Source organism: Pseudochaenichthys georgianus, chromosome 13 (genome assembly GCF_902827115.2).
Source record: "Pseudochaenichthys georgianus chromosome 13, fPseGeo1.2, whole genome shotgun sequence".
NCBI lineage: Eukaryota > Metazoa > Chordata > Actinopteri > Perciformes > Channichthyidae > Pseudochaenichthys > Pseudochaenichthys georgianus.
Window position 1 is genome coordinate 34,373,276 of NC_047515.1, and position 17,212 is coordinate 34,390,487.

Here is a 17,212-nt window from a genome sequence, read left to right on the forward strand (position 1 = left end):
TTATATGAATTAATAATAGTAAATAATTGTTTATTACAAAATAAACAATAGTTTTGCAAAATATTACAATTTTGTAATGTCCTTGACTTCAATGTGGTGCCATATCTTTGCTAAACAAGGTCTCATGTCTACTTTTTGTCAAAAACTTCAACCCTGTTACATTTTTTCAAGGAAATTCCAAGTAATTATTTATATGTTGTGCCTGAGGTGGGAACATGTAAGTAGTCCACTACCAGATGTTATGACCAAACATTTTGGTTTCATTTTTCAAAGATATAAAGACCCAAAAGGCACCCGATTCAGAGAATACTCAGAATTCTGCATACTGTAAGTACTTAATTATAATGAAGTACACAAATGACATCACCCATCTCTTCAGAGAGCTAAAGGTGACCTGTGCAGCAAGACATTTCAATCAATATTTGTCAATACTAAGAGCTGCTAGATTGAGCTGCTGTGATGGAATATGTAAGGAGAATAAAAACATACCATGTGGTCCAGCTGGAGTTTCATCTGCCTCCTGATCCTTGCCTCAGTCCCTCTTTCTGATACTTCATCTTTATTCCTCACATATATTTCTTCTTCTTCACTAATGTCTTCATCTCCTCCTCTTCCTCCTGCTCTGACCCTCCTGGTCTCTTCATCTCCTCCTCTTCCTCCTGCTCTGACCCTCCTGGTCTCTTCATCTCTCTTTTCCTTTTCCTCTTTCTGTTCGTCCTGATCACTTCTCATATGTCTTTTTGTTGTTGTTGAATCACTCCTATACTCTGGCCTGCAAGAGTCTACTTGTGAAAAGCACTGGTACAAATGCTTGTATAACTTTACACGTTAGGGCCATGTAGGTAGCTAATATGTAGCATATCATAAATATAACATCAGAAAGTATTTATCAAACGCACACAGGCTCTCTGTTTAGATCCAGTTTTTACGGTAAAGGATGTATCCTGGTTTCATTGATCTGGCCTCGTGGCTGTGATATGTAGTTTACGTGGATTTAACAGTAGGCTACCGCGTAGTTTAGCAAAGTGATCGATCTCCCAGCTAACGCTGTCTGCGTAGTATTTTGTAACGTAACGCCCCAAACAGCGCTCATCTGTTAAACGCTATCGATTCAAACGGCAGCGTTTTATTAATATTTAGTTTCAAGCTCTCGTCCTTAGTAAAAACAAAACTAGTGGAAGGGGAAAAGCTCCCAGGGGAAGCTGATCCATAGGTGCTGGGACAGCTCGCTCCCTCTCTGCAGCTCTGTGAGCCGCGATCTGTGTGAACGCCGCTCCGCGGTTTAATGCAGGGCCGTAGCTGCGTTTTTAACGGGCCTAAAATGATATTTAAAATGATTCACTTTTAACTAATGTAATGCTTGTTTCGTTGCTTGAGAAGCTTGTGGAAATAGTGTAGGTTTGTTTTAGTACAGTTTTAGGGAAACAAAAGTTAGGGGGGCAGCTGGGGGGGCAAGGCTCTACAGTGGGGGGGGGGCAGCTGCCCCCCCTTTCCCCCCCGTAGATCCGCCCCTGCCATAGTCGGCTGAATTAGAGATGATTCATTGACTGACAAAGTCTATTCTTCATATTTCTTTATTTAAATACCTTAACATTATGAAAAACACACTGTAAAAACCACTTGAGAAATATGTAAATTGATTGCAGTGATGTCTGTCATATCAACCCACTCTCTTCAGTCTGCGTACAAATGACACGACTTTACACATTGGAAAATGCGTGCAATAGATACGCTAAATTCCGATTTTGCGTGCCTATCATACGCCAACTATTCCCATTAAGTTCTGAGTCCGAGTTTTGCGTGCATATGAGACGCAAATGGATACAGTCGGGTCTGAGAAGACCGGAAGTTGTGTGGTCCATAAAAACATGTTATTACTCAATATCAAGCCACGATTATTGATTTTATTTTAAATCGTATAATGTCGGACTTTTTTTGCCGTCCGTGGGGAAAAGAAATGGGGCTCAGAGCCTCAGAATACTGAAATCTGTATTTTTTTTAATCTTTTTTTCCTTCGAATTTGTTATCCTTTTCTAAATAACACACTGTTAACTGATTTATATTGTATTGCCTGTGTCTAAGCCAAATTCCTCAGCCTCCAGGGGAAATACATTTTATTTTTCTTTAAGTGTCTCACAAGCAGAGATAATCCAAACATCAGTGTGGGTGTATAAAGTCAGTGATTATATAAAGTGGTACCTCGGGTTTCACTTGAGTGAAATAAAAAGGGATAAGATGTCAAACACTTATTTCTGTTGAAGCACGTTCGGCAACAAAACCTGTACTTCGACATGTAGTACGAACCTTAAATCATTGTTGGATTCCCATTGACCTGCAGAGTGCAGAGATATCTTGTGCAATCCCTTTAAAACTATGTTTAAATAACTAGGGATTAACCATTCAAATGACACATAATATCCAAAAATAGCCCTGAGTACTCCCTCTTCCATTAAAGGCATGGCGGATTTCTAACCGGTAGAACTGTCAGGAGGTGTAAAGGTGACATTTTCTGATAGACCATTTCTATCACCCTCGATCTCCCTGCCTTTTTCTGAGTTTGGGTCTGGCACAGTAGAGTGAAGGTGAGATGAGCCCTCAGCAGCGTAGGAGCCACCTGTGGAGAAACTCACTGGTTGACTGGAATCTATATGATACGGGATTTGTACATTTTGAAGGGTTTTAAGGTTAGGGTAGCTCCCGGACATGGCCATGTCTCGATGCAGATGTTCCCATGTGCTGCTCAGGCTGTGGGGGGCGTCGCTGGCCGCCCGGCACAGTAACTCCGTGTGCTGGCGGAGCTGGGCAATGTTCTGCTCCGTGGCGTTGCTCTGGCGAAGCAGCTCCTTGGTGCGCAGCGTAATGTCCAGCAGACCTGACTGTCGGAGGATTTGTACCGTGTTGAGGAACCTGAGGTGGCGGGTACTGATTGTGCCGTTTTGGTGAGGTCCTCTGGATGTGAGGTTGGACGACGTATGGTGCAAAGTGGACCCAGATGGGGCGCCTTGGCTTGAGGAGACAGTAGTTGGACTGGAGGAGACAGTAGTTGGACTGGAGGAGGATGCACTGGTTGAAGAGGGACATGGCAGCCCATGGGTTAGGACTGCCTCTTTGGGTTGCTCATGAAGATGCTGCTCAGGAAGACTCCTGATCAACGTTTTTTCCTCATTCATGTGATTTGTGCACACCCTCTTACTCAGATTCTGTGATGCATCATTAGATACAGATTTATCAGGCGGTGTCTTGCTGGGGTGTGGGGCAATGCGAGGGTAGGAGTTGAGAATGGGGAGGTAAGTGTCATTTATTTTCTTCCCTATGATGTGGGACTTCCGGGACAAAGGCTTGTGGAGCTCGCGGGAGGCCGGCAATAATCTAGGATGCTGGGAATGGATCATATGGGCGAAACCAGAACTTCCTGTTCCCCGGCTTCCATTTCTCCGGGACAGCTGGACTTTTTTTTCTATCATGTCCGGCTGGTGGGACAAGGAAGAACAATGCGAGACATACATTAAAAACTATATTGACGGTAGAGGGGTATGTCTACATTATGTTTAATCTGATGTTACAATTTCAGTTTCCAGAAATGCTATTTAAAAAAGGCCTTTGCCGTTTTGAGCATGTGTCCAACCAATCAGACTGGGCCTATTGCTTGGCCCCTGCAAGCACTGTTTTAGAAAATTGCTTTTGCGCGATTAGTCCAAGGAAGTGAAGAAGAATTTGGATGTAACTCTAGTATATCCAGTATCTTGCTGCAATGAGCTGCAGCCTTGGCTCGCTTCAGACCACATGCTTGATTAATATAAATATTGAATGTGTCGCATTTCTACATTTGACATTGCACTGCATTGGTTCCCTAGCAATATACTCGCCAAGTGTAAGGTAGAGGGCACTCAAGAGATATCTTGCTTTAGATCAAATTGTAAGATAGGGGGATTATAAATCTTCCCTTGTATCTACTTTTTCCTTGGCATATGCATAATGAATACAGCCTCCATGTCCCCTTTCAGAAAAGTGAAAAAGTCACTATGGCAGATATGAAACACTTTTACAGTGAGTCGCTCTGACATTTAGCAGTTTGAATTTGCAACATTATTTAAAACCTGTTCTCGTTGCACAGCCTTCACACATTCCATCCTTCAGGTCTGTCTACCCACGCTGTGCCAAGTACACTTGTCTTACCTTTTTCAGCACCATGTTATTGATGATGTAGATGGGTTGGAGCTCGCGGCCTGCTGTTTTCAGCATAGGACTCCCAGGATTCCCTTGCTGGAGGTCTTTGGTTTGACCTGTTTGTGAAGTGTTGGCCTGCTCGCTACGCTGGTCCTCCACATCTGTCTGCTGCCAGTCTGAGCCATCTGTAGAAGAGAAGGAACAAGAAATATATGCTGACTTATGAAGAATAAAAACATGCTCCAAGAGATAGTTAAACATTTGTTGGTTGTTGGATTTTTTTAATTAAAATGTATTCAACATATGCTTTTAGTTAACAAACAGGGGAGAGAATAGGGGCGTAATTGCTTCGTTTATATTCATTTAATTCCGCTCCTTACGCTAATCAAAGGACAATACATCATGATAGTGATCCTTACATATTCTCCACTTCCTCAAACAAAACACATTTAATAAAAACAATGACTTAATTTAAGTATATTTTAACTTTCTTCAATTCATTTATGTCTCCTCAAATTTACAGAATTACAATAAACATTACTTACATTCCTGCACACTTCCTCTGATTTGGATGTCCTCACCAGCACATTTGCCTTCGAGTCATGGTTACATTTTAAATCCAAGAACATTTCCTGCACATTCATTGTGTATTTTAATGTTTTTGAACCATTACATTTCTCAGCACTACCTAATCTGACTTGTTCAAATGCATGGCAGTGTTATAAGAAATAGACTATGATACTCTGCAAATTGTTCACCACATTTACTCACCAGAGTAGCCAGAGTCTTTCTCAGAGCTGCAGCGGGAGCCCGTTCCACTGGAGTCGTCTACGTCTTTAGTTTCACGCATTGCCATCAGAGTCAAACTGTTGCTCTTATTTTTAGCATTCTTGCTGGATGAGGCAGAAGGATTGTGCTCGCTCAAGCAAGGCGCTTCCTTCGGCATACTGGAGCCTAATGAGAGAATACAGGATATTTATTACGTGGCTCAAAGCTAAAGATAGAAACAAAGACATATATTTTCCTCTCATGAGACAGAGCTCTGTGGTGGACTGGTGACGTGCCCAGGTTGTTCACTGCTTGACACCTACTGCATTGCATAGTGGGCATCAAATTAACATTTCCATTGGCTATTAATTATTTACAAAGTGAGACATTGTTGCTGTCTTTTTTCACTTTATTTGCATCACAGTTTCTTACAATAAGAGTGTGCTGTTCATAAATAGCTTATCACTTGCTCAACTTCCCTTTATTTGTAAAATAATTGGCTGGGTGTTTGTGCAGTCAATTGCACAACAGCTTTTTACCTCGTCAACTTTGATCCCCTCATGAATCTGAAGGTGCCTGTGTGGATTCATGAGGGGATAATAGATGCCTTTGGGTGGTGTAACTGAGACAACTAATCACAGAAACACAATATGTGTAGTACTCAAGGTAATAGCTTATAATTTAAAAGTGACAAGTAACTGGAGACTGTGGGAAGTTCATGAAACATTTGAGGAAAAACCATAACACAAATGAACCCTTATGAATAAACACCTCACCCCGCCCCGTTTTCATGCTTGTGTGTACATGTGTCGGTGTCCCCAGGTGTATTTACATGGAACCAATGGAATGCAAGGGTCATGTGTTGTTTTCGAGTCAACAGAGAAAAGAGCCTGTAACGTTTAGCGAAAAAAGTGCATTCATTGACAAAATACAAGGCAGAGACCTGGAGCACAGTAAATTCATGCTTTAATATGAATGCATGAGCTCGTTCAGGCTGGACTTGAACTTTAACGTAACCATTTCTTCTCTCACGCATTTGTATGACGTCTGTCAATCTCAAAGGCTCAGCAACCAAAATGAAATCCATAGGCTATGTGTACCACATGCATCTCTGCGTATGGCCTTAATAAAAGCCCTGAGAATAGAAACAAAATAATATCGGAGGAGGGGCCTCAAAATAAACCAACACATTTAAAAGATAACCAGTTTTAACTGATTTGTTGATCACTATTAGTTTGGGTTTATGGGTGTTAAAGAACATGACTTAATACTCCTATCGACACATGGTTCAAGCCAAATAAATCACTTTTGGTGTCTTCCTGTGTCCTCTATATGAGTTGGATATCATCATGTATTTGATGGTGCAAATTAAAATTACAGAAGCACAAGTCAGTTAGGGAAATTATCAGATAGAACACAGGTCTTGTATAATTGACTCTGAATGACACCAGATTCCCTTCGTCTGTAAGGATACAAAAATCAACAATGCAGCCACTAAATGTTACATTGTGGGTCTGCTATCAAATCAACACTGCAGCAACAACATGTAAAGCTCTGCATGAGGCATTTTCATTAGACATGTCCGCGGTATAAGACTTTTTCTCCTGGCCATTTGTGTACAGTCACCAGTGCTTCTCGTATTTTCGGAGGCAGTGAAGGCAACACTGAGCTGAAACAGCGCCCGCCCCTCCTCCTTCCTCTACATTCCCCCTATTATGTAACACCACAGACTATGTAACACCGAACTTCGTGTCCAATTCTCTCTTAAAAACACAATAAATAAAGAGGTTGCTCGGAATAAAGCGGCATTAAAGAGTGCAAAACAAAACAAAAAGTTATAAGAGTCGGAGCTCGGATAGGGAGAGATAAGTCCTTTCAAAGCATGCTTTACATGTTCTGTCTGCAGTGGGAAACGTACCTTCAAATGTAAACTATTAAATCATTTCCACATTTGGTCGCTTTCCCCGCTGACTGGGTACCGAGCATCGCTAACCTGCACTGTCATGTTTCAAATGTTATGCAAGAGTTACAGTATAGAAACGATCAGTTTCCGCTCTTTGTCAAACATGCTGTGAGATAACACTTAGGGACTAAGGATATATATCCGTCAAGTTAGTCAGAACACAAGGCACATTAAATAGTTAGCTTTTAAAATAAAATGGATATCCCCTTTTCTTCTGAATGAATTGCACTCATTAGGAAGACAATTCGTATAATAAGTGTCAATGTTCTGCATAATTCATACCATAACATAAAATCCTCAGTCTGTAGGCCTACATACCTGAACGTTTATCCAAAAAGTGTCCGCTTTTGTTTAGAAATCAGGCAGGCTAATTCTAGCTGGCTTGACAATGTCGTTTGCCACGAAATGGTAAATAAGGAGTAAAGAAAATAGGTATATCGAAGTGTAATGTTATTCGACCTTGTATGCGGCCAAAAGACAGTTAAAAAGTTCCCCGCCGATGACACAATAAAACACGGGGGGGTGATTGTGTTTCAAGTTACCTCATTTAAACCCACAATCTGATGGACCTCCTACCAGACACAATACAAATGATCGCCCTGCTAGCTTAACGCCCATTGGTCGATGAGACAACCGCTTAAGCCAATCACAGTTCAGGGTACATGCAGCAGCGAGCCAGTGTGCAATAAAACAAACAACTTTTGTTTTAGATTCGATTGCATTAAGGCTTTATGATATCGTTCACAGAAGACATTTGAACATATACAATTGCTGATCACCATTTTCATTGAATTTTAGATGATTTAGTCAACTTTGCCACACCCATGGTGTTCCCGGGCTAAAAATGATCGCCATAAAGAAAAGGAATTAGTAACCATCCGGATCAAATAAAACCCTGGATATAAAATACACACTCTGGATGTGTCCCCCCCCCTTATGTGCCCAATCCCCCCATGTGAATCACACCTGGCACACACAAACACACAGAACAATGACACATTTCTCGCTCTTATGTGCCCAATCCCCCCACATGGATCACACCTGGCACACGCAATACATGTTCCGTGTCTATTCTTTGTATATTTACTGCAGTTTTTCATGTATAGCAGTAGTCTGATACAATATGTACAGTTTGAAAGGGTGTTAAAGAAATGTGGTGATGATTAATGGTTTTTGCGTTAATGTAATAGCTGTTAAAACAGGACCGGTCAAATTTGACCGCGAACACCAAAGTAAGGGGGGGGAACAAAGACAATAGGAGGGTTAAGCCAGTCAGCATGTGGGCATGATTGCACATGAGCAGGAATGGCCAATGTGAACAATACCGCCATGCAGCCAGAGGGGGGCTCTGCTGTCATGTAGAAATCGCATAAGTTTGTGCAAAAACAAAAACAGCTGAAACTCAAACAGTTGCAGCGGACACTTTATTTTTACATTAAAAAGTTCAAAAATAACATGATAGACAGCCCACAAGACAAGGACATATCAATACAATTCAAATATTTTTCAAGATTGGCTGCAAGATAAGATCATAAAACAGGTGTCACATACATACATACATACTAAAGTGCATACAATCTTTGGTCAAACAATGTTCTTTTTAAATCTTTCAAACTTCTTCCTCATCCTTTCCCATGGCAAGTCTTCGGGATCCACAGCAAATAGTTGAGAGCCATGCTCAGATTTTTGGAGCACACTAGACAAGTGATACTGGTCTAGCATCAAAGTTACTGAGTATAACATGTCAGGTGCATACACCCAGCAGAGCAGCAATGTTTTTAAGGCCAGGGTGCAGGCTGACATACATGGTTTCTGGGGAGGAGAATTTAATAAAAGTAGCGCAGGTCTCTCGAGTGTGGGCCTTGGCTGCGGCACCGGCCAGAGTGTGCATGATCCTCAGCAGGGCCGTCTCACTGAGAAAAAACAAAAGAATAGTCTCTTAGGGCACTGTGGATGAGATAAATGCATCTTATCAGTCAAAAACACACCTGCCGACATGCACACTGGAGGCTAGACACCAAGCAGCCTCTCCTTCTGGTGTCAGGGGTTCCTGCAGAATTTGCCGGGACAAGCAGAGGACAGATCCTGCCAACTGCAAGGGCAGAAACACCACACACTGGCTCTCCAGGAGAGACAGCTCCAGGAGATAGCGAGCCATCCACACCACCTGTTGGCACAGACAACACTTCTGTTCAGATCTCTACTTACAGTAATAGGAAATACATTGACTGGCTTCCAGTTCGGTTCAGGATAGATTTTAAAATCCTTTTATTTGTTTTCAAAGCCCTAAATGGGCTGGCTCCGGCCTATGCGGCCGAACTCCTCCATCACTACACCCCAGGCAGAGCCTTAAGGTCGGCTGATCAGCTGCTGCTGATCGTGCCTAAGACCAGGCTCAAAACCAGAGGGTACCGAGCATTCGCAGCAGCGGGCCCCAGGCTCTGGAACATTTTGCCCCTCCATGTGAGGTCGGCCCAGACCCTGGAGGTTTTTAAATCAACACTTAAAACTCACTTTTTCTCTCTGGCCTTCTAGGCTTCTCTTATCAAGAGTAACTTTTACCCAAGACCGTTTCCCTCTCTAACCTCACGAGGTTTTATTAGAGGGAAACGGTTTGTAGAGTGGCTTAGACAGGCCGGGGAGTGTTACGATTCATAGACACAGCGTACCTCACTATCTCTCATCAATTTCCAACTAAGGCTCCAGTGGGGACCTTGTTCCCCGAGTGTGCCTCTCCACCCATGTTTCTTACTTGCTACCCTTTGCCCTCAACCTATTCTAAGGGAGTGCTTGTTCTTCCGTCTGTCTGTCTGTCTGCGTGTGTCTGTGTATTCTCTTGTTCCGATAAACCCAGTCAAATTTTCTCTTGTTTTGTGTCTATATCTACGCCGGGATCCGGAGTCGAGGCTGATCTTCTTGCCGTGGTCCTGGATCCTCTATCCTGAGTTCTGGATTAAGTCGTGGACTTCGGGTCGTGGCTAAACCCGTCTCTGCGGTCCTGCCTGGGTCTCGTCTTGCTGCCTCCCTGAAGGCTCCCACAGGATTGTAGTTGACATCCTCGTGGATTCATCTTCTTATTACAGACACATGCATTTCCTAACATTCGGTCTATATGCTGTGAAATGTATTATCTCTTCGATTTACACACAGCATCTATTGCACGTCTGTCCGTCCTGGGAGAGGGATCCCTCCTCTGTTGCTCTCCCTGAGGTTTCTCCCATTTTTTCCCCTTAAACTGTGGGGTTTTCTCCGGAAGTTTTTCCTTGTACGATGTGAGGGTCTAAGGATAGAGGGTGTCATTTTTTATCATACTGATATTCTGAACTATCTGTGCTGTTGTATTTGCTGTAAAGTGTCTCTACTGTAGGCTATTTTTATTATATGTACAGCACTTTGGCTCGACCAACAATCATTTATAAATGTGCTATATAAATAAAACTTTATTTGATTTGACAGAAAAGAGGACCAGGAGGGACCTACCTTAGCACTGCAGCGAGCAATGGAGGCGAGGAGATGGAGGAAATGTAGAGGAGGACAGTAGGACAAATCAAACTTGAGCGCCAAGAGGACTTTACGTTCCATTCGCAGCAGCTGATGCTTCGTGTAGGTGTGGTCCATCAAGTAGCAGAGTCCTGATACCTGGAAAAAGGGAAAAATGTTTCACATTCATTTAAGGTAAAAACAAGAATGACTAGAGTGATTAGGAAATTGGAAAAACTGTTGTCGATTACCTTTAAAAAACTGTTTGATTTATATCTCAATTGTCCCTCTTCGCGCATTAAAGGTCCCATGGCATGGCCATTTCTACTGATCATAATTCCATTGTTCAGAATCAGAAACGGGTTTATTGCCAGGTAGGTTCACACATACGAGGAATTTGACTTGATGTCATGGTGCATACATAAAATATAAAACAACCAATCTAATATAAAACACAAAATCTTTAAGGACACTAATAAAATATAGTTAGATAGCAATAAAATAAAGCAGTAATTTACAGCGAAATACAATGCACTGAATTATAGAATATAAAATAAGAAATATGTGAATATCAAATATATATTTGAACATTGTGTGCATTAATGTAATGCATATAGAGTCTACGTTGTGGCAGAGGTAAAGTGTCAGTGGGGGGCCGGGCCTTGCTTAAGAGGCCGGTAGCGGAGGGGAAGAAACTGTTCTGGTGGCGAGAGGTTTTGGTCCTGATGGAGCGCAGCCTCCTGCCAGAGGGGAGGGGGGTGAACAGTTCGTGTCCAGGGTGGGAGGGGTCGGCCACTATCTTCCCTGCCCGCCTCAGGGTCCTGGAGGCGTGCAGGTCGTGGAGGGATGGCAGATTGCAGCCGATCACCTTCTCTGCAGAGCGGATGACACGCTGCAGCCTGCCCTTATCCGTGGCTGTGGCGTACCAGATGGTGATGGAGGAGGTGAGGATGGAGGTGTAGAAGTTCACCATCATTGTCTTTGGCAGGTTACATTTCTTCAGCTGCCTCAGGAAGAACATCCTCTGCTGGTTTTTTTGACGAGGGAGCAGATGTTCTGCTTCCGTTTGAGGTCCTGGGCGATGATGGTGCCCAGGAAGAGGAAAGACTCCACAGCAGTTACTGGGGAGTCACACAGAGTGATCGGGGCGGGTGGGGCTGCGTTCTTCCTGAAGTCCACAACCATCTCCACTGCCTTGAGAGCATTGAGCTCCAGGTGGTTTTCCCCACACCAGGTCACCAGATGGTCCATCTCCCACCTGTAGGCAGACTCGTCCCCACCAGAGATGAGTGCGATGAGGGTGGTGTCGTCTGTGAACTTCAGGAGCTTGGCGGACTGGTGACTGGAGGTGCAGCCGTTGGTGTACAGGGAGAAGAGCAGAGGGGAAGGAACGCAGCCTTAAGGGGAACCGGTGCTGATGGTCCAGGGGTCAGAGACGTGTTTCGGGATGATGGTGTTGAAGGCGGAGCTGAAGTCCACAAACAGGATCCTGGCGTAGGTTCCTGCTGTGTCCAGGTGCTGGAGGAGGAAGTGAAGGGCCTTGTTGACAGCGTTGTCCACAGACCTGTTGGCTCTGTAGGCGAACTGCAGGGGGTCTAGGAGGGGGTCTGTGATGGATTTTAGGTGGGACAGGACAAGGCGCTCAAAGGACTTCATAACCACAGAGGTCAGGGCGACGGGTCTGTAGTCATTTAATCCTGTGATCCTTGTTTTCTTGGGAACCGGGATGATGGTGGAGGTTTTGAAGCATGCTGGAACGTGGCATGTCTCCAGTGAGGTGTTGAAGATGTCTGTAAACACCGGAGACCGCTGATCAGAGCTTCAGGGTGGAGGGGGAGACATTATCAAGGCCAGCCGCTTTTCTGCTATTGAGTTTTCTAAAAAGTCTGTTTCCATCCCTTTCATTGTTGAGATAATTTGATGTGTCGGGGAGGTCAGTGGTGTGGGAGAGTGGGACACTGAAGGGGAGGGGGACGTGGAGGTGCGAGACTGAGGCCCCGGCCACATGAGGACGAAAACGGAAGAACATAGGAATAACGCAAATGCAAAAAAGTTTCCATCCACACGCAATATTCACCGGATAGTGTCTGTCCACACGAGACAGCTCCATTTAGCGCCAACCGCTGGAGAAGCTGCAGTACATATGAAGGAGCCTGTACGTGGCGCTGTAACTTCCTCCACAAAAGCAGCGAAGAAGCATGGTTGTCATGGTTGCCCTTCTGTTTATTCTCCGCGGTGGGGGCCGAGGGAAGCGGGCAGAGTTTTTCGCCAGTCAACGTGTATTAAAGTTTAAATCTTCCGGACAAAATTATAAAAGTGCCGGTCAAAGGTCTTCTTTGTTATTTATTGAGCTTTAAAACAAATGAATAACGAATCTATATAATATAATAATAAAATACACAGAGCCTCTCTTTTTCCTCCCTCTCTTCAGACAGCGTCAGTGTCTGTTTCATGCAGCAGCTGATCCAGTAATGAGTGAGCCGGCCGACAGTAAAAATAAACATATTTATAACTAGTGTAGGTAGTTTGAGAGGTGTCTCCGTCCTGTCAGATTAGACTTCACTCACGTTTAGGTCCATATCGAGAGAAAGATAAATAATCTGAATTCAGTGGGCAGTTTACTTTGACGCGGGGGTGAGCAGCAGAGGTGGGGAGAGGCGGGGCTATTGCCTCATCATTATCAGAAAACGATCGTATAGGGCGTACACACGGAGCCGTTTGACCCCCCAGAGCGTTGCGTATGCCGTTCTATCCACCTTGGGACCCGTTATCGTTTCCGCAGTCGTTTAGTGCCATATTCGGTCGTCCTCGTATTGGCCGAACGGTCTATATGACACTAAACAGTAACGCAAACGACCGTTTTCGTCCTCGTGTGGCCGGGGCCTGAAGCTGTTGGGAGGTTTCATGGGGGATGGTGTCAGGATTGAACTCTTTGTCTTCAAATCTACAGTATAACTGATTCAGATCGTTTGCAAAGCGTTGGTCATGGAGTGTGAGGCTTTTGGCTTGTAGTTTGTGATCTAGACCACGCCAGACAGAGGCAGAGTCGCTTGCCGAGAGCTGGTGTTTCTCAGAGTATTGTCGTTTAGCATCTCTCACCGCCTTGCTAAAGATGTACTTCGACTCTCTAAAACGTGCCTTATTGCCGCTCTTAAACGCCTCCTCGTTGAGGTCTACTAGAATAGATTTACATTGTTCAATGTTCCAAAATCACATTGGTTTCTCATACAGCATCTCTGTATAGTATGTGTATTTACTCTGTTCTAAACGGCTTGTTGGAGCTCCTGACCCCTCTCCCACTGTGCTCTGGTCAGCTCGCCCACTCTGTTCTGATGAGTCCACCACCATTACAGCGGAATATCAGTGATTATGTGTTACAATGGCGTTTGTTAGCAACCAGAAAATGACACCAGTAATGAAAAAGATATGAGAATGCTGCGAATGGAGCGAAGTGAGTGTGTGTGCCGGCGAAGCTCCGGTGTACCGGGGCTGAGAAAAGATAAGGCTGAGTGAGTGTGTGTTACGTCATTATGACCAGGAAGAAAAAAAATGTAAAAAGAAAAAACTCCAACGAGGCGTTCTGGGACAGCATAGACAGGTATTGTCTGTGTTAGAGTTTTACTCGCTACAGGGTGTACTTTGAGGGTTTGTGGGGGATGCGTAAAAACCGGAAAAGCATGTCATGGGACCTTTAAAACTACAAGCTTGTGTATAAAGTAAAACAAATACCATATTAAATTAGGGTGGGCTGAGCCAGCTTACCTCAGGGAGGAGACACTCTTCCTTCTTTGCAGCGAGGAAAACGCAAACCATGCCGAGGAGCTGCAGGTTGACTGTGGTCACTTTGATCACACGCAAGGAGCGGTTGAGGAGGTTTATGGCCAGATAGAGGGTCTCCTCTTGAAAATGCATCATCTCCTGTAAACCATAAGATACAGGTAATACAGGTATTGAGGTAAAATACAAATAAAATAAATAAGTCTGGTTTCAATTTGTTACATTTCTTAATACACATGTTTTGTAAATATGGGCAAGTAGAGAGGTCCAAGACAGCTGCCCTGGGGAATTCCACATTGTAGTGATTTCATTTGTGACAGGGTACCATTATACAAATACACTGGTTTCTGTTGGATTAGTCCATCAGTGCCGTACCTACCATTCACTTTATGTTAATATGTTATACAACCATTTGTTAAATCGTTTTACGCTGTCCATACAAGTACCCCACACCTAAGACAAATACAGTCTTGCTTTGTTTCGAGGAAAAAGATAGCCTTCATCTACAGCGAGACTTACATGCACTTGAATGAGCCAGTCTACCAGAACAGAGCGAGTGGCGTCAGTAAAATGCCGGGGCAGATCGGAGTTGGGAAGAGTGTTTATTGCTTGAGTTCTCTGCAGGGTGAAAACAGAAAACAGGAGGCACACACTGAATATTTAACCAGATATTGTGTGGTATGATTTTATGCCAATCTTGTAAACATTTAGTGGCGAGGTCTGCATAGAAAACCTTTCCTAGAACATTTTAAAACATAAAAGAAAGCCAGTGGATGATTTATGTCTCACCATCATGTCCAAGAACATATCCCAGGCAAATGTCCTGTCCCATATGAGATCAAGCTTCTCCAGTGCCGTCTCCACTTCATGGCGCAGCAAGCTGGGCACCAGTGCCTGTAGGCTGTGAAAACCCTGCAGCTGAGGGTAAAGAAGCATACTCTCCTCCACACACCCATCTGCTACACAGGATGGAAACAAGGACAAGTAGGAGTAACATTAGGCAAGTAAATACTTTTTCACTCATTTTCTACAATGTGATAAAGTAACCATCTGTGCACCAAAATCCCTCATTTAACAACTACTGTCATTCTGATGCAGAAACCAAGTTAATCCTCATATTAAGTGCATCCATTTGAGACTTTAGAGTGGAAATAATTGTTATATTGATGACATTACCAGCTGTGTCTGTTAAACGGTCTTCATTTAACCCCATGATGATGCTTTCGTTTGTTTGTGCCGATAACCTCCTCTCCTGCAAACAGACAACTCCTTTACACACATGCACTTGGAAGTGGGATTGTTAGGATCATAGCAGAGAGAAAAAAACAAAACAAAAAACTTGACAATCTTAGCTGAGTTGCTGAAATAAGTTTACAGTGAATGAAACATTTCATATTTGGAGATCAACACTACAAACCTTTCCATTACAACAAAGGGCAGGTCCTTCACATCTGGACATCCCTCTAACAAATCATCTATATTTATTTGCTGGAAAAGGAGTTTATACTAGCTCAAGCTAAGATAAGACACTGGTATGTTTTGGGTGAAGATTACGAGCAGGAAAGAAGGCGTACCCATCTGCGATCTGGCTCCATTTTGACTGGAACCATCCTGAACTCCTCTACTTCTACAGGCTGCCAGCGATCTATTGTCCCACAGGCATACCATGATCTGAGGGGGGCTCGCCTCTCATCCGCCTGTAGGGACAACAGAAAGTCTCACTGCTGCAGATGTAATCAGGATTTACCCATTTTATTACCACAACTGAGGCCAAAAAATACTTGATGGAGACTGTAGGTGGCTGCAGTTCATTCTTTTTATTAAAATCATTTTTTTAGCAGACAACAATGTCACAAAATTAATGTGTGCAAATAGTGTTTAACTTCAAGCCATCCCAAGGTCACACTCCACCCATCTAATCAGCAGCTCATTGACACCTGGGATCATGGCAGGTGAATTCAATTACTATCCTGACAACAGAAACATGGAGCTGGCCTGTGTGTTAGAGTTTGAGAAACTGAAGGCAAAGAACATCAAATAAATAAAAGTCTGATAGTTTACAAAACTTGAACTAATAAAGTGTCAGTTACTTTTGGAAATAAAAAAGGAATTAATAAGGAGCAAGGTTTATTAAATGAGCTTTCTTCTGAACCCACCCCTAACTGAACGACGCTGAAGTTGGCTTCCGATTCAGAGCATCCGATTCGGCAGTTAAGGGGAAAGTTAAGGGACATATAATTTACAGCGCTGAGCGAACAATCCTCGTGTTTGAACCTCTTAAATCGCTGCATAGCCGATTTATTTGGACTGGATTATCCCAGAGAGTCTAAAGATTATTTACAACCCAGTTTGAGATTTGTGAAACCTTAATTCTATTTGTGAAAATACAAAAAAGGGAGATTTCAGTGCTTTTTTCGCATCCTGACCACATTAGACCAGGACCTGATCTAAAACCACTAGACCTAGACTCATCAAATCTGGACTGGATTATCCCAGAGGGTCTAAACATTCTTTATAACACAGTTTAAGATTTGTGAAACCTTTATTCTATTTGTGAAAATACAAAAAGGGAGAAACCTTTATTTTAACACATCTACAATCAATTATTTCGAAAGAAAAGTTAAAAACCCCATAATATTTAAATGGTTTTATGGTTGAAAACAGAGAAACACGAAGGAACTTTTTACACATCTTAACCATTTTTTTAGGTTTGGACTTTTTTTTTGTTTGCTAACAAAGTATGATTGAGACTGCTGACTTGAGTCCACTAAGCAGACCCTCACCTTCTTGTGTAAGTCCAGCAGGGGCTTAGAGTCGCAGAAACCAGTCCGGGCCATGGTGACAGCCGGAGACCGAGTTTCGTCCCGCTGCAGCTACTTATCCACGGTGTCGGTCGGCGGAGGCCTGGAGCAGAGAGCAGTCATGCTGCCCGGAGGCGGACAGCCGCTGATAAAGACAGGTGAGCCCCGCTGATTGGGGAGGGGCCACCGGGGTCAGGTACACGGGAGAGGAGCACCACTTCCGGTTGACGTTTCAAAAATAAACCACGTTTTGTGT

The 17,212-nt window shown here is 43.5% G+C and overlaps 2 protein-coding genes across 5 annotated transcripts; both read right to left on the bottom strand.

Moving 5' to 3' along the window:
* Positions 1-1,558: 1,558 nt before the first annotated feature.
* Positions 1,559-7,488, bottom strand: LOC117457442 (CLOCK-interacting pacemaker). 3 transcript variants are annotated; one of them, XM_034097539.2, is made up of 5 exons: positions 7,441-7,488; positions 4,939-5,121; positions 4,713-4,760; positions 4,177-4,352; positions 1,559-3,470 (listed from the first exon to the last, which is right to left on the bottom strand). In XM_034097539.2, the coding sequence occupies exons 2-5, from the start codon at positions 5,111-5,113 to the stop codon at positions 2,469-2,471; spliced, it is 1,401 nt and encodes a 466-aa protein (XP_033953430.1). In that variant the 5' UTR covers positions 5,114-5,121; positions 7,441-7,488; the 3' UTR covers positions 1,559-2,468. The 3 variants fall into 3 exon arrangements, with proteins under 3 accessions (XP_033953430.1, XP_033953429.1, XP_033953431.1); XM_034097538.2 differs by lacking the exon at positions 7,441-7,488 and adding an exon at positions 7,217-7,406; XM_034097540.2 differs by lacking the exons at positions 4,713-4,760; positions 7,441-7,488 and adding an exon at positions 7,217-7,406.
* An 816-nt stretch (positions 7,489-8,304) lies between these two features.
* Positions 8,305-17,144, bottom strand: ccnp (cyclin P). 2 transcript variants are annotated; one of them, XM_034097920.2, is made up of 9 exons: positions 16,939-17,144; positions 15,730-15,852; positions 15,332-15,407; positions 14,945-15,111; positions 14,675-14,773; positions 14,141-14,296; positions 10,379-10,537; positions 8,887-9,065; positions 8,305-8,811 (listed from the first exon to the last, which is right to left on the bottom strand). In XM_034097920.2, the coding sequence occupies exons 1-9, from the start codon at positions 16,990-16,992 to the stop codon at positions 8,643-8,645; spliced, it is 1,182 nt and encodes a 393-aa protein (XP_033953811.1). In that variant the 5' UTR covers positions 16,993-17,144; the 3' UTR covers positions 8,305-8,642. The 2 variants fall into 2 exon arrangements, with proteins under 2 accessions (XP_033953811.1, XP_033953810.1); XM_034097919.2 differs by having other exon boundaries at positions 14,945-15,114.
* Positions 17,145-17,212: the final 68 nt, after the last annotated feature.